The 22,530-nt window shown below is 33.9% G+C and overlaps 1 protein-coding gene across 20 annotated transcripts in view; it reads right to left on the bottom strand.

The window, feature by feature from the left end:
• Nucleotides 1-868: 868 nt before the first annotated feature.
• Nucleotides 869-22,530, bottom strand: part of BAZ2B (bromodomain adjacent to zinc finger domain 2B) — a 472,255-nt gene continuing 450,593 nt past the window's right edge. For 14 of the 20 annotated variants that reach the window (XM_058300804.1, XM_058300822.1, XM_058300811.1 and 11 more), the window contains 9 exons: nt 21,877-22,150; nt 21,546-21,701; nt 21,223-21,383; nt 15,693-16,003; nt 15,163-15,298; nt 12,779-12,925; nt 6,658-6,923; nt 6,249-6,392; nt 869-2,319 (listed from right to left, as the gene is read on the bottom strand). In XM_058300804.1, coding sequence (XP_058156787.1) covers nt 2,166-2,319; nt 6,249-6,392; nt 6,658-6,923; nt 12,779-12,925; nt 15,163-15,298; nt 15,693-16,003; nt 21,223-21,383; nt 21,546-21,701; nt 21,877-22,150 — 1,749 coding nt within the window. In that variant the 3' untranslated portion in view covers nt 869-2,165. Of the gene's footprint in view, nt 2,320-6,248; nt 6,393-6,657; nt 6,924-12,778; nt 12,926-15,162; nt 15,299-15,692; nt 16,004-21,222; nt 21,384-21,545; nt 21,702-21,876; nt 22,151-22,530 lie in introns of those variants that run through there. The other 6 variants (XM_058300818.2, XM_058300812.2, XM_058300815.2 and 3 more) reach the window with 3 other exon arrangements.

Genomic DNA, 22,530 nt, shown 5'->3' with positions numbered 1-22,530 from the left:
GTGTGTTTTTAGATATTTTATTTCTCATTTATGAGTTCCTCAGACACTAGACATATTATCAAGCCCGTTATATACCATCTAATCTAAATTACATAAGCATACACCATCCCTAAGGCAAAAAAAAAAAAAAAAAAAAGCCTAATCACGGTAGAACCCCATGCAACATCTGGAAGTTCTATGAACACAAAAACCAGATAGTTTATTCACAGGGTCACCACCTTAAGGCCTCACTGCAATATTTGGTTAACAGAAACTGACATATTTATGTAATCACAGCTCATTTTCATAGAAGTGTTCACAAACAATCTAGTGATTTTGGGAAATTCTCTGTGATTTGAAAGCATTTTCAAGTTAGAAATATTTTCTTTAAAGCATTTTTATTCTTCCTTCACTATTATAAACATTAAACATTATCTAAGGACTATTTTTCCACTTTTCTACTAGGTGATAATCTCCTTGAAAGCAGGGCCTGTTGTGTCTTACTCACCAATGATTTCCCAGAGTCCAGCAGAGGGCCCAGCAAGGCATCAAATTATATTTCTTAAAAGCTTACATTTGTATCTGATGATCTGTTAGACTAATTTGTAGGATATATTTTTCTTATTAGCAACCAGGTTATCTGTCTACCAATAGAGACATGTCTCATATCAGAATAAAACTTTAAAAATACATTATACTAATTGCATATTAAAAATGTGAAATTAGAACTAAACAAGGTCCAGAGACTTAAACCTACTCTCCTCACTCAGCCTAATGCTCTTTCAACCCTACTCTGCTTGCTCCTCTTTTATGATTTTGTAAAAATCAAATTTAATTTGTCTGTTTGACCAGAACATATTTTTAGATCCATTAAAAAGAACTAAAAAACTAGTTTGTAAAAGTCTTTTATTGTATCCGTGCCACATATAGTAGTGAAAAATAACACTCCTAAAAAAAAGAATGCTACCTTTTCCACAACATTTTATTTTAAATAAAACTTCAAGTACTTTTACATAGGTACAAAAAAAAGTCTGATCTATTTGCCTCCAACAGGCCACCACAACACACAGTAGATAAAACACAGTGGTTACAAATGTCTTTTAAATTTATTTCTGAGGCAAGGCAAATGGGAGGGAAATGTTTCTATGTAAAAATACTGTGTGTGTAGGAAATTGTCACAATTTTATTCCACATGGATACAAATGATTATATTTTAATTTAGGCCCTGGTGGCTTGAAATTATATAACAAAATAGAAAAATGGAAAACTAATATCCCCTACACCCTGTTTCAAAGGCAGGCACTACCAAGATTAAGGAGACGCCACAGTGTTGGTAGAGGATAATCACTGTACAAGCTGTGTAGCTGTAATTACCTTCAAACTAAAATAAAAAGCTACAATCCTAAGGCATAAACAATAATGTCTGCAAACAATATATACACATAATACATATTTAAAACAAGACAATATAAACAATAATGAACAGTATATACAGGTCAATTTTTCTTCACTGTCTTGAAATACAATTTAACTACACAAGTGATGCAGCAACATATATATAAATGTACTTTTAACTCTACAGTAAAGTTTATTTTTGGTGCTTTTATAGCACATCAGTGTAAACAGTTTAACTTGGCTTTGTTTTATATTTTAACAAACATTCCTTGTATTTTCAAGATTTAAAGCAATTTTCTAGTTCTTCCTTTTCACAGAAAACGAAGATTCTGGATGTGGTTTAATCATAAATAATTCATAAAATTAAATACATTCACTAAAAAATAAACTACAAAGTAAAAAATGAAAAATAGATATTTATTGAGAGGGAAAGGAAAACCATTTCCCATGTTAGAGCTCTGGTGTTGAATATTCAGTGCGATTTGATATATTTTAATTGCTATTGCACTATTGACACCCTTTCCTTTGAAAACTCTTTGGGTGTGCTTCCCTGTTTTACCTAAATTAGCTGATAAATCACACAAACCAATAACCAAGGGCCTTGGTTGTTGTAGGAGTGAAGCCTTTAAAAATGGTATCATTCTTCTGATACTTTTCTTTTTTGATACTTACTCTAAGGGAAAATAAAGTCATTATGTATGTGCCTTGCACATTTATGTAAATACAGTTCACATTGCTGGTCTCATTTGTCCTTATTTAAAAGGAAAAAAAAAGAAGAAGCTACTATAGCTTCAGCTCACTTTGAAAGTATCTGTCCACTTTTTTTCAAAATATTTCCTCATACTATGGCCAGCTCTGCCTATATCAGAATCATCTTCATTAAATGTTTCACAGTTGTCAAAAACAAGCCTGACATCTAGCGCAAACATTTCAAGACTTGGATACCTGAAAGAAAACACATGATTAGAGATTGATTTGTGGCTGTGGCTTTGTTTTGTAACCAAATGAAAAGCTAATAAAAGGTAAAACAAAAAACTGAAAGGAAAAAGAAAATATTAGGGTAACTATATTTGAATTAACATCATGAAATTTATGATATCCTCTTAAAAAGGGAACATTTTAAAAAATTCCATATGTTCTGACACCATTTAAAGATAGGTTAAATGGAAAAACAGATCTCTGTGAAGATCAAGACACATTTCAACTAGCTGACTTTGATTATCTGCTTTGATATTTCAAACATTATCAGCATTCAAAAATGCTTAGTTGCTATAGAAATAAAGTAAATGTATCCTACATACTATAAACAATACACTTGCCCTGTGTCTTTTATATCACAGGATATGCTACTTTCTTAAGTTTCCCCCATTTCCAATTTCTCTTCTTTTTCCATATATGGTATTTTGCTCCAGCTTTGGAGTATGGTGATCCAAAACAAACAAAACAAAACAAAACAAAACAAAAGCCTGAGCTAACCCTTTGCTATAGATAAAATTATGGGAAACTTCCTTTCAATAAGAAGCTTTGTTGTTTCAGGGCTTTTCTGGTGGGCTAAGCCCAATTCTCTTTCTCTGTAGAACACAGAGAAGGAAACAGAAAGGTGGTCCATGTATAAACAACTCAAGCCAATTCAATACATTTTGAAAGAGAGATTTTAGAAATTCACATTTTAAGTTAATTCTAACTTACGATAAGCTGTATACTAAATTTACCCAATTCAAGTCCCTGTGAGACAAAGAAGCCCTAAGACCTTATAAAAGTGGAATTCTAGTTCTTTAATGAAAAACCTTATAGAGCCTTTTCCTCTCTCCTTCTAATGTATGTAATGATAAAATAAATAAAAGTTCTTTCGCAAAGAGATGTGTCAGCTCTTAGGTAACCTCATTCATTTTCTTGTATTTCAAGGAATGATTTTTTTTTAATTGAAGTGAAATTCACATAACATGCAATTAACCATTTTAAAGTGAGCAATTCAGAAGCATCTAGTACATTCATAATATAGTGATCCAAATATCTATATTTGGATCACCATATTATAGTATACCTGTCACATCTATCTAGGTCCAAAACATTTTTTTACCCCAAAAGGAAACCCCATATCCATTAAGCAGTCACTCTCCATTCTCCCCTTCCCGCAGCTCCTGGCAACCACCAATCTGTTTTATAATTTACCTATTCTGGATATTTCAATAAATGGAATAATACAATATGTGTGGAGGTCTTACTCACATCTGTGTCCTTTCTTTAGAGGGATTGGAGCAACTGATGGAGCTCAGAAAAATTCATTAAAGAATGCATATCCTCCCCTCTGCTCTATAAATTTCTGGTTTACAAATTTGAAATATTGTGAGTTTTGATTCCAACTCACTAATTTGGGTTTAATCAAACAGCTCAAAAGTTTAAGGAGCCTGAATCCACTGGCTTTTGCTTCCCGCACAACGGGGAGGTTGTACTGGATTATAGAGAACTGCTTCCCTCTCTCTCCCTGTTCCACCATATCTCTTTTTCCCTGTTCATCAGTACTCATAATCAAAAGGGAGCTCTAATTTTGTAGCTCTTTTTAGCAATTCTGTGTTAATTTCTCAGTCTGTTTGTTTTGAGGTTTAGGTTCATGCTCTATCAAGAAACTGTAGGATCATGGAAGTTAAAGTAATTAGTTAAACACTGGTAAAATCTTCATGTGGGAGCCTTTGTACTCACCTGCAGATTATGAAGTCCACTCTGTTGTTTCCCTAAATATCTGATTGTTTTGATAGACAGAAAATACAAAAGAACTAGTGCATATCTAGATAGTAGCTTTTGCAGTTTGGTTCATATTAGAACCAAAAGTTTTAATGGTTTTAAATGTTTTTGAATTTACACAGGTTCCTTCTATAATTTTTTGAAAATAAAGCAAAGCAGAAATAACCATTTGAGAAACTGGTATTTCAGCCTCCAAAGGAACATATTAGTCATCTGATCAATCTATCATTTGATATACATAAGAGGGACACTAATCATTATCAACTAAGTTCTATTCAACTCTTTTAAAGTGAATATAAATTATAGAGCACAGTGATTATACGAAAATAATATCCAGAAAGAAGTAAATAATATATTGGAATGGTCATGATAAGGGTGATGAAGATAATGACACCATCCCAGCTCCTGGCCAGTCACATATTGCATGGCTTTGTGTGAGCTTGTTCCATACTCACTGATGTGGCTTCAAAGTGGGCCACTTCCCAAAACCAACTGAATTTCACTAACTGCTGCTCAGGGGTTTGTGGCAGTCTAACTAATATCAATAACTGTAGATAGGAAGTCATTTTACTATTGGGATGGGATCACAAACAGAATATGGTGTAGAGAAAAAATAATAGTTTTCTTCTACTTTTAATATTAGTATTTTTAGCATTTTCCAACAACTCAGAGTAAAATTTTTCATATTTAAAATTTCCAATGATCTTCTACCCCTAGATAATCTGAAAATATCATAGAGTTAATTTTTGTTAAATTCACAAGATAATGTCAAAGTCCATTGATTCAATATGTCTTTGGCTATCGAGAGGTCATTCCAGAGGTTAAACTTATGCAAGTTTCAGCAGGATCTCACTGACGGCCACAGTAAACAGTGCCTCAAATAGTAGGGCTTCTGAGGGCTCTAGAGACATCCAGAAAATATAAGCAGGGTAGACAGCTCAGGAATTTGACACCCTGTCAGAGGGCCTTACTCCCCAGTGTCACAGAGTTAGACTCATTTATAGGTTCTTTATAGATGGCTCTTCAGCCCCTTTTATTTGAACCTATAATTAGCACTATTCTTGATAAATGTATGTTCTAGAGACTTGAATTTTTGGTCTGTCCATGTGCCAACTGAGCCCTGAATTTCAGCAGAGTTGCAACACCTACTGTCCAGTTCACTGGACTTGCCTAGAACTAACAAGGAGATGACGACGGACAATGCCTACCCCAAAGAACAGGGAGCCTTTGCAACTGCAAGCAAGAAAGTTCCATCCATCTGCCCCATGCGATCTAAACTCACTCTCAATTAGAAGCAGAGTGGGCATCACCATCCCCAAATCCTCAAAGTTGGGGAATGAACAGTAGACTAAAGTAGTCCTAATATTCTATTACAGACGTTATTATTCTAGCAATGGAAGAACTCTTATCATTGATATAAAGGCAGTGGCCACCAGAGGTACTAAGGGATGGGAGAAAGAAGAATGGGTGTAATATGGAGGCATTTTCAGGACAATGGAGTTGTCCTGCATGACACTGTAGTGACAGATACAGGACATTGTATATTTTGTCATAACCTGCAGGTTGTGTGGGACAGAGGGTAAACTGTATGTAAACTGTAGTCCATGGTTGGTTGCAATGCTTCAATGTGTTCATCAATTGTGACAAATGTACCACACTAATGAGGGATGTTGTTGATGTGGGAAGGTATGTGAGAAGGGAGTAGGGCATATGGAAAACTCTTATATTTTTTATGTAACATTTATATAATCTAAAGCTCCTTTAAAAATTTAAGAAAAAAATTATTAAAAAAAAATAGTCCACTGATTCACACCACAAGTATATTATTTTTGGGTTCCAGTTTACCCAGGGAGGCTTCCCTGATATTATGTTTTCCCTTAATCTCCAATCTACATTTGGTGCCCTTTCAATGTGGCTAAAAGGAGGTTTTTATACTGCTTTTCAATTGTTTTAATAATTTTATTTTATTTTACTATACTACCCTAACCAAATATATATATATATACAAGTCTCCAAAGGCAAGGCCTATGTTTTCACTGTTCATTAATATATCCTTGGCTCACTAGACAAGTGTCTACCATATATCAGTCATGCACTAAATAAATATTTAATATGAGAAATGATTTACTTACTGTCCACTACTTAGTTTTTCTCTAATTGTGGAAAAATCCATAGGTTTCTTAATAACTTTCTTATAACCAGGAACAAGTTTCAAGTTTACAGGAAGTAGAAAAGGCCATGCATCCTCATGAGTTTCCATTTCAGTCAGGATCATACTAAAGAAAATAATGTTTGAAATCAATATCTACGTTCTAGAATTATCTATATTCATTAAACATTTAGCTTTCTATTATAATCTTTCCCATTAAGACTAATGCAAATTAATTTACTAAAAAATACAATGGAATACATTTGCTTATACCAGAGACTTTATATATTCCCATTTACATGAATTGCCCAAGGGTAATCTTTAAAATGGTAAAATGCTCTTAAAAAAATGGGATGGAATAAATACATAGTACTTGAAAACTGATACAATACCTGCAAAGAGCTAGGTCCTTGGAGTCATCTCTTTTAGGTTTCTTTACAGAAGTAAAATTTTCTTGTTTTGACAAGTTAATAGAAGTGTTTTCCTCCATTTTTCTTTTTTTGAGGTCTTTGCTTCCTCTTTTTAGTGAACTACTTGTAGATGCAGAGTCTTCATCTTCAGTATCACCTGTTAATGGTACTTTCTTGCCTTTCTTTGACTCATTAGACTTTTTTCCTTTTACATGAAGTTTTTTGATTTTCAGAGTTTGACCACTTGCCTTTAATTTAAAAAAAGTAAATGAGGTACAAGAAAACAATTGTCTATGAAAAGCTATTATTTTAAATTATAGAAGTATGACAGGACAAATAAAAAATATTATCTGATTTAGAAAGTTGATAATTCTATTATTTTCAGGAAAGTTTTGTGAACTTGTTCTTCCACAATATAAGGCTAGACTCAAAGCATGAAAAATCTATTAATCTTAAGAATTATTAACATTTGAAAATGCTGATCCATCTTTAGTACTACAGAACTTATTAACAGTATTCCTTCAGTCTAGTCACTAACTGAATGAGTTTAAAGATTACAAAAAGACTCTTCTAGAACACAATAAAATTTTTAAAAAGGTGAGCATAAGTAAAACTATACAGTTTATTCATAAGGAAGTTGAAGAGTCAATAAAAAGCTAAGGCAAAATATGAAAAAGAGCTCATGAAGTATCAAATAGAGAAAAATCATTTTATAAGTGATCAGATCTACTGGAAATTTACTTTTTGTTGCTTTTTATTTTAAAGAAATATGTGTTTTTGAAGAAAACAATGTAGAAAGAAATGACATAAATAATATTATGGCTTTGTGGCTAACTAGGTATGGAACTATGGGCAATATATCTGTGGGTCATGTTTTCTCATCTGTTAAAATGAGAAAGGTAAGTCAAACAATTGCTAATTAGTGAGTTGCTAGCTCTAAAATTGCATTAAAAATTTTCAATGTGGACTTAATGCAATCAAATCATGGCATTGCTTGCAGCAACAATGTGTGTCCCTCTGCCCGATGACTTTAGAAATAGGGAAGTAAGCCAGTCTTCTGAGAGTTAAATGTTATAATAGACCATAGAGAGATCTGAAAAGTTACTGGTAGTGTATTTTTTGTTGTTGTTTTGATTTCCCAGAATTGTGCTAATCTCTCCTTGGAAAACTACTCTACCCTTACCCAGACTTTTTAAGAAATCCTAGTCTGTAGAGTCATATGACTAGCTCAGTAATAATTTAGAGTTGGTGGTACCTTCTTGAAAAGAATTTGATTGAAAACATTTCTTTGATAATTTCCTAATCATTTCAAGCAATATATTCAAAAACTGTTCTTTCATATAAGCAAATGTAATTATTTAGTTCTCTATTGGCAGTATAAAAATATAGTTAAGAAAATATTTTAATTGACTACAACAATAAGGCAAACTATATATATATCTAACACTATTTCACATACCACATCAATCACCCACTCTTTGCCACAAACTGAAATAATTAAAATGTTTTACTACATCTTTTCTCCATTTTCCTTCTGATTATTTTGGGTTTCATATTACACTGATTAAAATGTTTTTTTTTTTGGGTTTTCATATTATACTGAGAATGCTTAATATAATGAAGAAGTCCATTTAATGAGGATTAAATAAAGTTACATTGAACTGTTGTGTTACTTTAAATAAAAAGAACAAAACTTCATAAATAATGGGCCAAAACCTCTAGTTCCTATTTGAACTAAAATATAATTTGAGATCATTTCTTAACAAATTAATACCTAAGAAAATATGAAATTTAAATCACAGTATCAAAAGAATTTTGTGATGTTTCAAAAAAGACTATGAAGTCTATTTCTTTACTAAATGTTCATTAGACTATCTCATTAGATAGTGTAAATCTATGTACTTTCTAAATTTTATTTTTTTAAGGCAGCACTATGAATCTTAAGCAGAATTTGCCAGATTATACATAAAGGGGAATGTTGCTATTATATATCGGAAGTTGTGAACTGCTGGCTCATGGGCTATAGAGATAGCTTACAGAATGAGCTATTTGGTTTATATGGTGCTTGCAAATATTCTGAATTTGTTGCCAACATTTAAAATTTGGAAAGGTATACGTAAAATTCCATAATCCTGACTTCTGTTAAAATACTGGAAGGTCCTGGTATTTGTTTTTTTTTTTTAAAGATTTATTTTTTATTTATTTCTCTCCCTCCCCTCCCCCCCAGTTGTCTGCTCTGTGTCCATTTGCTGTGTGTTCTTCTGTGACCGCTTCTATCCTTATCAGCAGCACTGGGAATCTGTGTTTCTTTTTGTTGCATCATCTTGTTGTGTCACCTCTCTGAATGTGCGGCACCATTCTTGAGCAGGCTGCACTTTCTTTTGCACTGGGCAGCTCTCCTTACGGGGCGCGCTCCTTGCACGTGGGGCTCCCCTACACGGGGACACCCCTGCATGGCACAGCATTCCTTGCATGCATCAGCACTGTGCATGGGCCAGCTCCACATGGGTGAAGGAGGCCCGGGGTTTGAATCTCGGACCTCCCATGTGGTAGGTGGATGCTCTATCCATTGGGCCAAGTCCAATTTCCGATCCTGGTATTTGGGCCCACATTTCTATATGGCAGTTGACTGGCTGGAGTTGAGTGATGATGGCCACAATTAGATGGGGGTATGACTTTCTTGTTTGTCACAATCCCCACTAGAGGACCATGCACTCTTTTTTTAGGAGGTACCAGGCATTGAACCCAGGACCTCAGTACATGGGAAGCAGGTGCTCAACCACTAAGCTACATCCATTCTTCAATGAGAGTTGTTTTTTTCATTTTTTTGTTTGTTTTGTTTTTGTTTTTAGGAGGTACCAGGGATTGAACCAGGGACCTCATAAATGGGAAGCAGTTGCTCAATCACTTGAGCTACATCTGCTTTCCCCAATGAACTCTTTCATGTTATTTGCTTGCTTTTTGTAGGCACTGGAGTTTGAGACTTGTAATTTGTGTGTTTGTGTGTGTGTGTGTCCATGAATGTGACTAAATATGTATATTACATATATAAGTTTTTTGATTCTGTAAGCTACATATATGTACACACAAGTACACAATAAAAATATTTAATCACAGAGTAAAAAATATTTAATCACATATAAGTTTTTTGATTCTGTAAGCTACATATATGTACACACAAGTACACAATAAAAATATTTAATCACAGAGGTCTCTGTAGAAACAGCCATCAGAGGGAAAATGATTAGTGTAAATATTTGCAAGTAACTAGGAATTAACTGGAGGGATATTTTTAAAACCTTAACTTTTCCTAAAGTGTCAAATTCAAATGTTGCGAATATTATTTTCTTATTGTTGTAAGAAACATAACATTTAGTTCACTATATTTAAAAAACCAAAAAGTGCAGAAGCTTATAAATTGTGCATTCACATAGAAAGGCTTGGAGGAGATCATATGTCTCCTGGTTTAATGAAAACAAAATCTGTAAGGGCCTGGCAGGTGATGTCACAAGACTTAAAATACTTATCTGTTCATAATTCATGAAATATTAGAGGTAATTTCTATAACTCTTGACAATAATGAGGCTAAAAGAAAAATTTTTGTACATGTGAAACTCCTTGAACTACATTTAGCTATATAAGACAAAAATGATCAAATAAGGAAAAATCAAAAAGTGATCATTAATGATTATGATACCATGTGGGACCCACTGCTATTCTACAAAATATATTCTAAATTACAATGAAATATTAATATAAACATTTCATAGAACTTCACACTTTGTAAGAATCTTTTACCTACATTACCTAGTTTTGGCTTCACAATTGCCAAGCAGATACTATACCTATTTTACAGATGATTACTCTCAAGCTAAGAAAGGCAAAACACTCCAGTGTTTACACATTAGAGCAGGGGTTCTTAGCCTTTTATGAATCATGGACCTCTTTGCCAGTCAGGTGAAAACCACGGACTGTTGTCAAAATGTAGAGGTATTTAATAAATATATCATACCTGCACCAACACGTTCCCACAAGAAGAAAGTTTTTTGAATTTTCAATTCAAGCTCATGGACACCCTGAAATCTTTGGACCCCTGTTTAAAAACCCCTGCATTAGAGAGATGAGACACACCAGCAAAGGAGACTGAGAAGAAGCAAATGCAGGAGGAAAACCATGCGAATTTTACTCTAGAAGATGCCAAGTGAAAACACTGTTTCAAGGAGGGAGTGTACAACTTTATCAAATGTAACTGACAGGTCAGATGAAGCCTAAGAATGCATCAATGGATTCTGCAACATGGGGTCATTAGTTGCCAAAATAAGAGCAATTTTGGAGAAGTTGTGGAGGTGAAATCTGATTGCAGTATGTTTAAGAGAATATGGGAAAAGAGAGATTGGAGAAACCCAGAAAAGAAAACTTTTAAGGAATTTTTCTGTAAAGGGAAGGAGAAAAATGGAGGAAGTAGATCAAGGGAGAAGTCAGGCCAGAAGAGGGTTACTGCTTATTTTTCTTAAGATAGTAAATAACAGCATGTTAGTAGGCTGATAAGAAAAACTCAGTGGAGGAGAAATTAATGATGAAGGAGAAGGGAGAGCTGCTGGAGTAATGTCCCTAGTGGGGGGAGAGGGGATGGATCTGAGGCATACGTGAAGGAACTAGCTTAGGGGCACTAGCAGTTCATGGCAACAGAAGAGATGGTAGACTATGTGAGCCTAGATGCAAGAAGGATGGCAGATGTGTTGGCACAATCTTGTGATATTTTCTTGTGTTGGCCTTCTATTTTCTCAGTAAAATAAGAGTAAAGTTATCAACTGAAAATGAGAATGGGGGAAGCAGACTGGAGATTGTGGAAAATAGAGGAGGAATAATCACCAAGCAGCATTAAAGGCCCTCTTGAGGTCACTGATTCTTGAATGTAAAGAGCTGGGTGTTTTCTCCAGTAACATTCAGATATACAGATGTAGGTGCTGGAGAAGATACAGTTAGATTAACCAGAATTATGGTTTTACCAAGTGAAAGAGAAGTGAAAGTGCTAATGTTGGATAAAGTGATTATGATAATGGGATCTGACACATATAGGCTAGGTTAGGAGGGAAGAGAGGACACAAAGCGGGAGAAGGACAATGAAGGTATTAAAATAAATGAATTGAAGATCTGAGATCAAAGGACTGTTGGAGTTGAAGTGCTAGGGGGAGTGAGCTGGAAAGAAAGGAGGCAGTGGGCAGAGTAGATGTGTAGAATTGACTTTATGGAGAAGCTGTAGTTACTGATAATGATTAGGTGAAGAGATGACACATGGGAGACAGTAACTGAGGTAGGGACTGCCTCTCAAAGCATCTGGCTCTCGATACATAATCAACATTTTAATGTTTTTACTTCTTACCTTCTGATAACCACTTCTTTGGATTTTATTATATTGCTTCTCTAATTAATTAACTGGTTTGAGAGTACACAGGTTTCTGTTTAAAATGTGACTGGAAAATGACTTAAATGCATATACTTAGCATTTGACCCAGTAATTCCACTCCTAGGTATATACCCAAGAGAAATGAAAACATACATATTGCAAAAACTTGTCCGTAATTGTTCATAGCAGCGTTATTCATAATAGTCAAAAGGTAGAAACCACCCAAATTTCCATCAACAGATGAATTATTAACAAATTATGGGATAGTCATATAATGGAATATTATTAACATTTGGCCATAAAAAGGAAGCATTGACACATACTGAAACACACATCAACCTTGAAAACATTATGTGAAAAAAGCCAGACAAAAGATCATATGTTCTGATTGCATTTATATGTAATGGCTAGAAAAGGCAAATTCAGAGAAAGAAAGATTAGTGGTAATCAATGGCTGAGGACAGGAAAATGTAGAGTGACTGTTAATGGGTATGAGAGTTCTTTCTGGGATGATGAAAATGTTCTAGAATTAAACAGAGGTGATAGTTGTATAACTTTGTAAACATACTAAAAACCACTGAATTGTGCACTTTAGAAAGGTAAATTTTATAGTATGTTAATTGAATGCCCCCCCACCCTTCATAAAATTCTGAATTTAGCTGACAATTAAAAAGTTTAGTTTTATATCAGTCTTACTTTAGCAATGCATGCTGGACAAAACCAATCCCCATCTGGAATAGTAGTAATCTTGGGTCTATGGCAGTATGTATGACAGCCTTTGTCACAACCATCACAAAGGAGGAGCAGTTCTTCATTATCGCCCTTTCGACAGATTTGGCAGTACTACAATACATGAAAAATCATTTAAGATGAACTCTCTGTTCTGAGAAAAATTTATTGGGATGTTAATTTATATTAGTATGAACATTCCGCTTGCTAAAAAATATACAGTAGCCATACACATCTATGTATCTCTCATTACACAGAAATGGACCACATGACGGGGGAAGCAATTCTATTGGGGTAAATGCACATTTCAGGTACACTGCAAAGAACAAAGCTAGAGGTTGAATGCCTGCACACACTTCAGAAGCATGTACACATTAACATATGAAAGAATTAACATGACATTAGAGCACAAAAAGCAATGAAAAGCTTTAGTACATGGTGTTTTTTAAAAAATGTGGTTCATATTTTTGATTATCTTAGCATCCTTATCATATCCTGAGAAAGAAATAAGGGTTAGAATTATTTTAAAGATCAAAATGAGGAAACTTGTATTAGTATCAGAATTATAGAAAATATTAAAAAGATATCCCTAGATTTTGTCTAAATTATTGATATATTTTTTTGCTGATTAAAATGTATCTAAACCAGGAAACTTTGAAAGTTACATCAACCAAAATTAAATGTTACAAGTACATAAAATGGATTCTACAAAATGATTTCTGAGGGGAAAAACATAAATTAAATGAAAGAATTTAAGAGGTCATGATTTATTTTCTAGTACTATTATTTCTTCTCTATTGAAAAATTCCTAATACCATCAAGCTGCGATATAGAACTTCAAGATCTGCAAAGAGAAGATTTTTTTCATGCACACATACGCTGTACAATTAGTTTAACAAAGAGAAAGAAGAAAAGTGAAAGAGTAGTAAAAACTTCCAAGATGGCTTTTAAAAAGGGTAAAAACTAACATTTTTATTGATATTTAGTTTAGATTTTCAGTCACAGTAGAAAATGTCCTGCTATCAGTATTTCTAACATTAAAACATTTAACCTGGAAATCATTTAGTGAATTCAGTTTTATGTATTTATATAGTCTTAAAATCAAAGTAGCTTACCTGTTTAAATGTAATTTATTTTCAATGAAACATTAAATCCTGGATTTCACCAAATTATTTGCCCAAGGTTAATTTAAAACTGGTTTTGATGATTTTTAAAGGGATAATTTTTTTAATCTGGTAAAAATGTTTCCAGATGAAATGAACAATGCCTTACTTAAAACTTATAGTAACTGTTATTCTGGATTGGGAAAAAAACAAATTCGAGCATATTTTGAAAACTGCACGTTTATTATTCTGCAGATATTTTAGAAAGAAGTAAAAAAACCAAAGAAGCAACCATATTTGTTTGTATAGAATGAATAAGGCTTTGAGTAGTCTAAGCATAGAGGTAAAAATGAAGGATAAAAGCCTAAGTTATTTAGGGATCACTACTTTTCTTTAGGGTACAACTATTTTAAATAAAGGAATTTCACCCTGAGCATTATGGAACAAATTTCAAATGTCTGAATTTTACAGCTAGTCTGCAATTCAAAAGTTAATGTTATAGTGATTCATAAAATCTATATATAATATTAATAGATGCCTCTATATATGTTATATAAAAAAGAGGCAAGAGGGACACTTGTATCTGATTTAAAATAAATCTCTCTGGAAAATATATGAAATATAGCTTTATTCTGAACATATACCATTTTGGTGCCTGGTACAAAGTAGAGACTCATGAAATGATAATAATTAATTGGACTTGTACAAAGAAGGTGAAAAATTTAATTTTAATCATCAGAAGAAAGACTAAAAGATCTAATCTTCATGTCAATGACAATTGATGCCAAATACATTATAGAAGTGTACAAGCTGAGAGCTCTCTGCTTATTTTGTATTTATTACCTAAGAATTACTTAGCATTAAAAATGAAAATTGATAGAGATATAAAATTAGGAAGGCATTGATATAGCCGGTAATGTTAGCAACTGGAGGCAAAAGGGCCTTCAAACTTTTTAGGTGAGCAACTATTATACTGACAGAATATAGGAAACAACGACAGTAAGAGTTAGAAACATATTCAAAGGAGGCAGAAACAAGATTTATAAAAAAAATAAAAGATACCACATTTGGCAGTGTCTTCAGAAAGCTCAAAATAAGGAAGAAAATGTCAAAATAAACATTTAAGAATTAGGTAAACTCAAGTGTATATTATTTTGTCAATAAAGTATAATTAAGGAATATCTGGAGGTTGGAGAAAAACAGGACAAAGTAAATTAGTTATAGTATTTCTTAAATAAAAACACTTACAACTTTCATAATTGATTTTTCCCATGCTATTGATTTCTGTAATTGCTGAATGCACAGAGCTACCTGTGCAGCACTGCGAGCTTCTGTTAATGCCCTTCTCCATACCCTGAGCCCTGGAGCAATATCCTCTTCAATTCTGCATTGAAATATAGAAAAATTAAGTAGGTCATGTCCATATCTATGGTTACGGAATGTGAAACAATCATCACACTGAAAGCCAAGCAATGACAAAAACATATAACAGCCAATAAGGATAAGGTTTAAGCAACTAAATTCGATGTAGTGCACAGACTGTGGCTACTACGTGCCTCAAAGCTTAGTCACAACCAGGTAAATGTAAGCTCACTTTGCAGGACTATCAACACACATGACAACAACAACAAAAAATGTTTTTACAAAGCACCATGCAAATAGCATGATCCATATGGATCAAAGACATACAAGAAGATACATAGATAACAGGCAATAGAAAATAGGCTCCAATTAGCAAAGAAGCACAATAATTTTTTAAGTTAATCTCAATAACCTACCCGTCACCATCACCACTAATGGATGGTGCAGGAGCAGGGACAGTAACTGTGCCCACATTATCCAGTTTGATCTGAATGGTGGTACTTAAGGGGCTCTTCAGATACCTTCTTTCAATGTTCCGCTCCAAATCAGCCAGTCTGGTTACAGCTATATCTAGGGGGTTGTCACTCTTCCGTTCTAGTGCATGTGCACTGCTTTCGTCTTCGCCAGTAAATTCTCCATCATGCTCCTTGCACAATTTAGAAATTGACTTATGTTCAAAATATACCAAGTCCTCCCTTTCTGATGCAGGCTCTGGACACATCCAACCCTACATATCAAGAGAATAGTAGTATTACAGTTTCTTCTCTCAATGCCTGATGGGTGAATTACCTTTACTTAAAATGCAGCAATGGATATCAACAGATCTCAAGGATCTTTACTACAAATTTTTACCTTGTGTTTCCTAATGCTAGGCAGATATAAAGAAAAAAAAGTTGTAAGAAAAGGTTAAAAAAGAACTTTAATACTATGAAAGGATTAATACAAATTCTGAAGGATTTTGGACTAAAATGCTTATTAATTCTATGGGATCACTGAAATGGAAATCTCTTGGTAGCCACTAATCCTTGTTCTTTTCATTTTTATTCCTCTGCCACTCTTTTGTACAGGCCCTTGTAGTCACCATTTTCCTTTGGCTGCAGGCCCTTTTGTATAGCTTCTTCCTGATCCTCTTCATCTTGTTAGCTCCACTCATCCTTTAGCTCTCAGCTTAGTCACTTCCTCAGGGAATCCTTCTCTGACATTCATGAAATAAATTCCCATATAAAGCACTCTCATAGGGCTACATAATGCTCCATAGCCTCATCATGGATGCAATTTCATACTAGTGTGGTTATTTGGCTAACATCCTTGTACCTCTAGATTCCATGAGGGCAGGGATCACATCTGCTTTTACCCATTTTCTCTCCAGTACAGGGAAGGCAAATAGCAGGCAATCTGCATATGTTAATTGAATAAATGAATGATTTTACAACTCAGCTTGCTTATAATGATCCTCCACCTTAAATTCTTTCAAAGATTGCCTACTGTTTAACAAAGTGAAAAATTTTTTACATGACATTCAAGCACTTTAATCTACCCCTCTCTCTCACGTCCCCCAGTCACACACACTGTGCCACTCCACAAACATTACTCTGAGCTTTCTTATCCTGGTGCTCTGCTGCTCACGTTGTTCTCACTTCCTAGTATGGTATACCCTGTCCTCTGATGGTAAAAGTTTACTCATCTTCTCAAGTTCCATCTTGACTTCTGCATAAAATCTTCTCTGATCTCCCTTATCTCCAAGTAGTGCAATCTTTTTCTAAATTCGTTCATTACTTGGTACTTCTCTTTGATCAGTTACTAGATTCTGTATATATGTGTACATACATCTTACCTCTCCTAATATATATTAAAGGTTTCTGAGAGCAAGAACCATATTTTATTCAATTTTGTGGCATCCACTATCTGATGTAGAACAAGTACTTAGTAAATGCTTATTAAAAATGAAAAACAGAATGAATATCATCCTTTTTGTTAAATCTCTTTAGAGATAAAAATTTTATATACTTACATATTAGGATTAATTTTTACCCTTTAACTCAGTAGAATGTTTATGTTTAGAAAGAGAGGGTGAAATTATGAATAGTATGAATAAGTGCATTAGGTGTAAGTCAGGTCAAATGAAACTTATTCCCAAATTTTGAAAAGGATATTAAATTGCTAAATCAAGGAACTCTATAAACATAGTACATTTTTATTCCTAGAAGGTAACTGATAACGCAAAAAAAAAAAAAAAAAAAAAGAGGATTACAATTAGAGAAAACTAGATGGTTGAAAACTGTATCCAAAGAATGGCTATTAACAGAGCTTGTCAACTTGGAAAACGTCCTAAGTGCCACTGCCCAGACTCCATATTTGGCTTGTTCTAATAAAACATTTATGAATAACTTAGTTGACTGCTACTAAATCTTCAGGTGACTTAAAACTCAAAAGGAAGTTTAATATTCTACATATAGGATTAAGATAAAAATAGTCCCATATGCTAGAAACATGTACACCAAAAAATTTAATAAAAATTTAATAATGATAAATGCAAATTTCAACTTTGACATTTAAGCAACTTATCAGAAATATCACATGTCACAGAACTTGCTTTTGAGCAGAAGCAATAGTAGGATGAGGATGCTAAAAAGTAAAAGTCCATGTACAGATTCAGACACCTTTATGTACAGTTATGAGCACAACATTTTAGGAGGGGTACCGACTTTGGTGCTTATCTGGAAGAGAATCATAGGCCTGGAAATCATTTCACAGGACTAATGGTTAAAGGAATTAATAAGGCTTATTTTGGAAAAAGAAAACTCTTAAAAAGAGGCATAGGAGCTATCTTTAGAAGAACTGTTTCAGCCATTAGTAAATTCTCAGAAACAAAACTAGGACTAAGGACTCACAGATTTTCCTACAATATAAAAAAGAACTCCCTAATTATTAGCAATATTAAAAACATAAATGAATACACATAAGTAGTTCTAGGCTACCTGCTTAATTTATCTTCACAACGGCTCATTTCCCAGATTAAACATAACTCTATTATCTTTTTATGAAAAAAAAATTAAATTCTCTTTAGGTGGTTAAAATCACTGTTTTGTTATTTTCATCATTTGTGTTTTCAGACTCTTCTTCAAGTCTAATATGATTGCAACTCAATTCTTTAAACAATATAGAATAATTCCATAATACTTTACTAACAGGATAATATTTAAAATATTCCACAAGAAATTCCACTTAGCTACTGAGAACACAGCTAAGAACATCTAAGAAGCCAGCAATGTGATAAGGTTAATGCACTCAAATTTGATATTGCCATTATGAAAATTTTTCAGACCCACATTCTGACTTTATGCATACTTTAAAGTTTGATGTTATACTTTCCGAGCCTATAGCCAATTAGAATTGGCAACCGCAAGTTGGAAGAAAATCAGACTAGTTAGAACCAATCAAATTTAAACCAGCAAGTATTAACAACTCACCATGAGAAAGGACAAAGACAGACTATACAAAGCAGATGTAATAACAAAGCATTTTAGGATCATTTACGTGGTGGTAAAATTTCTTTACATCTCCTAAGGGAATCAGTGTCTAATAATTAGTCTTCAAATTGATGTTCCTGTGGCATGAAAATTATTTAAATTACATTGTTCATTCTCAAACTAAGAAGAGTAAAATGTTTAACATAAGAGATCCAACAAACATGTTAAAAATTATGGCACTAAATGGAGTACTTTTCATTTTCCAAGAAATTAACTGTGTGGAAGAGTTCATTTGCTGAAGATGCCAGATAAATTGGGCAGACACATATTGTTTGCTATCACAATAGGTTCAGCAAATGATAAATTTTTGATTCCCAAAGTTGATAATTATGTTTGTGGCAAGAAAGGGCTACTTCATTTGCTCTGGAAAACTACATTCTTTGGAACTCCTCCAAAGTTTCCAAATGCCAACATTAAACTAATTATGAAATGAAATTTTAATTATCGGATAGCATGGTGTTATGCCATAAATTTAACAATCTGAAAAAAATGAAATATCACATCATATTACATGGAGACTAAAATTTTAAAACCTTTGTAGGTGTCTTTCCCTTTCCTGCTTATTTGTCACCCATCCATTTATTTTCAGAGGTACCAACATATATCAGTTAAGAAAACCTTTATTCCTACCCCTCTTTCCTTTTGCCTGTCCCCTGGAAGCCAATTCTGATCATTGCCTGTGAGATGGTAATTCCTGGTAGATAAATAATAAAAAACTCACACATATATGTGGTATGTGGGTGAATTTGTATGTGAATTCTAATTTAACATATACCTGGATACCTATATTGTTCTCCAAATTTAAACTATATAGAGTAAGTCTGACATATAACATGGTTAAATTCATGTGTCAAGTTGGTTAGGTTTTTGTGTCTACTTGTTTGGTCAAGCAGGCACTGGCTTGATTGTTACTGTGACGGTATTTCATGGATTTAAATCCACTATGATTTTAAAGTGCATAGACTTCTGATGATTGGGTCTGTGGATAAGCAGGCAGCAAGTACTTACTGGTAAAAATATGATCTGCATACGGCAGGTGCAGTGCTAAGTACCAAAAGGAGGAGCCCAAACATGAGCCCTAATACAAGGTCACTCATTCCTGGGCAGATGCTAGGATAATTGGCCACTACCAGTGACACAGGAAAGAGTATTGTGAGAGGTAACCTAAAGCCAGCTGCATGTTGGTCCCTGGCCATGGTTTATGTTTTTTGACTGATTGAGTCAACTGTTGAGGGGCAGTGATTTTATGTAGTGTGAATAACTGAAACTTGACTTGAAGTTTCCCTCTTGTCCTTTCTTGTTTAATTGCTAGTCAACTATGTTCTGATTTATTCTTTTCGGCACTCCTTTGAATCTGCCTGCCATGTGAGAATTACACAAAAGTGCAGCTAATGCTGAGTGTTAGCCCTGAATAGGAGTAGCCTGTATTCAAGCATTTTTTTTCTTCTGTGAATGTTTTTCACTTACTCCCTCCTCATTGGATTTTGGTTCCTGTGGCTGGTTTGCTTTCTTCTCAGGGTTGTGGAGGACAGAAAATAATGGTTCTCAGGGTTTGCAAACAGTGTGAGTCCTTCCTGTAGCTGCTGGTGGGTAGGTGGAGAAATCAGTGTTTGGTATCATTTTCCAGGGGCCAGGCCATCCCTCAGATGGCTGATTACATCTACAATTAACTAAGGAGACTGCATTCAGCAATAAGAGAAGGATCGTTCAATTCAACTGAAGACATTAAAGGGAGAACTGATTTTAGCAGTCAGAAGGAAGAACTTCTATCTCTATTCCAGCCAGCCTGCTTCTCCTGGGAAATTCTTTGAAACCTTCACTGGGGTTCCCAATTTGCAACCTGTCCTAAGGAATTCGGACTTGCCAATTCCCAAGGTCACATGAGCCAACTCCTATAATAAATCTCATAATATTTATACACACACACATGTATGTATGTCATATCAGGTCTGTTTCATTGGAGAACCTGGACTAATATACTTGGCTTGCCTATAAGGGAGTTTCTGGTCCTATATGAAATACTACAGGAGTTTGAAGGGATTTGTACTGTATTATATTTATCCTGGGGAAAACTATAAAGTTTTGCTTGTGGTAAAGGACTGCATACCAGATATGACATTTTTGACTATCCTTAAAAAAGCAGTAAAGAGCATTAAAGAAGTAAAAAGAACATGGGCTCTGGAGTCAGACTGTTTGAATCCACAGTTAGCCACTTATTATATGACCATGGGTAAGTTACTTACTCTGAGCCTGGTTTGTTACCTATAAAATGGGGGAAATTTATTCAGGATTGTTTTGAGAACTAAATGAGATAAAATTTGAAAACATTAGCACAGTACCTGACAGATAGGCATGCAATAAATATTAGTTACCTTCCATTATCCTTAAAACGGATTTTATTCCAAATCAATTTTACCTTTACTTGTAAACTTGCTGATGCAACTCTCTTTTCTAGATCTTCTACCTGTTGAAGAATATTCAAGTCCATTTCCATAGCTTGTTCTTCCACTGACCAGTTCTCCACAATATCTCGAGTTACTTGGTTTTCTTCATTTTCATTTAATTCAATAATAGCAACTATATTTGAAAAGAAATTAATTTTAAAATCTTCTTTTTAAGTTTTTCCCCCACTGATTTCTTCCAAAATGAATATAATTTTAGTAATAAATTAAGAGACATACTAAAATAAGTTTTAAGCTAAAGCAAGAGAACAGGCATCTTTTTCAGGTACATACATACCATCCTTATTCTTGACGCAGGCTTGAGTAATATAATCCAAGTGTTTCTGGATTTGTTTTTGTAATGCCTTTTCTCTTATTCCTCTGAGATGCAGAACTTTGAGCAAAGCTTTTAGGTCCTCTGGGTCAATAATCCTCCACCAACCAAACTGCATTTCTAAATCAAGATACATATGTAGATCTTTTACAAATACTTTGAATATGAAATAATGGCATGATACAAGTCAAAAGACTTATTAACTACATATAAAACCATCAAAGATTCAGTTATAAGGTAAGAATCCATAATAATGAAATAAAAGAAGTGGCTTTAACCATCTTAATGTACCTACCTTCTGGAATAGGTTTTGGACTAGGATAATCTACTGGTTTTGCTACTTCAACAGTTGCAGGTTGAGTTGAAGAAACCTTTTCATTCAGTGGCACTGGAGATTCACTCTTACTTGAGGTAATATTGGGAGTCAAGAATGAATTACCATTTCCTTCTGATAATCCCATTCCTGATACCAGACTAGGTAAAGGTGATGTAAATGGAATATTGGAAGTAAGCACACCTGTGGGCCATCCACAAAACTGAAGTCCCAGCATAGATACGCCACTTTTCATCTGTCAAGAACAAAACAAAAAACATAAAAGCAAAATAACCTAAGAATTCTAGTTTGGAAAAATGTTTAGTATTTGAAATTTTTCAAATTCTAAAAATATATTTTCACTTATCAGAATTTGAGTAGAACTAAATTCAAAGCAACAACAATGTTACAATCCATGTTCTTATTTGTGCCCAAGGTAATTTTCCTGTTAGATATTCTGAAATAGTAATAAGTTAAAAGTAGTTAAAGAAGTGAATACCTCAGGCTTAGACATAGGTTAGATATCAGTAGTTCTGGTAAAGCTTGGTGATAGCAATTCTTTTCAGTTTTTGAACTGTCTTAGGGATATTATAACTATTTAACTGATTCCACCTTGAGGGAAAATCTTTGTGGGGT

Source organism: Dasypus novemcinctus, chromosome 7, assembly GCF_030445035.2.
Source record: "Dasypus novemcinctus isolate mDasNov1 chromosome 7, mDasNov1.1.hap2, whole genome shotgun sequence".
Classification (NCBI taxonomy): domain Eukaryota; kingdom Metazoa; phylum Chordata; class Mammalia; order Cingulata; family Dasypodidae; genus Dasypus; species Dasypus novemcinctus.
The sequence above is the reverse complement of the archived record's forward strand: the minus strand, read 5'-3'. Positions and strand labels throughout refer to the sequence as shown.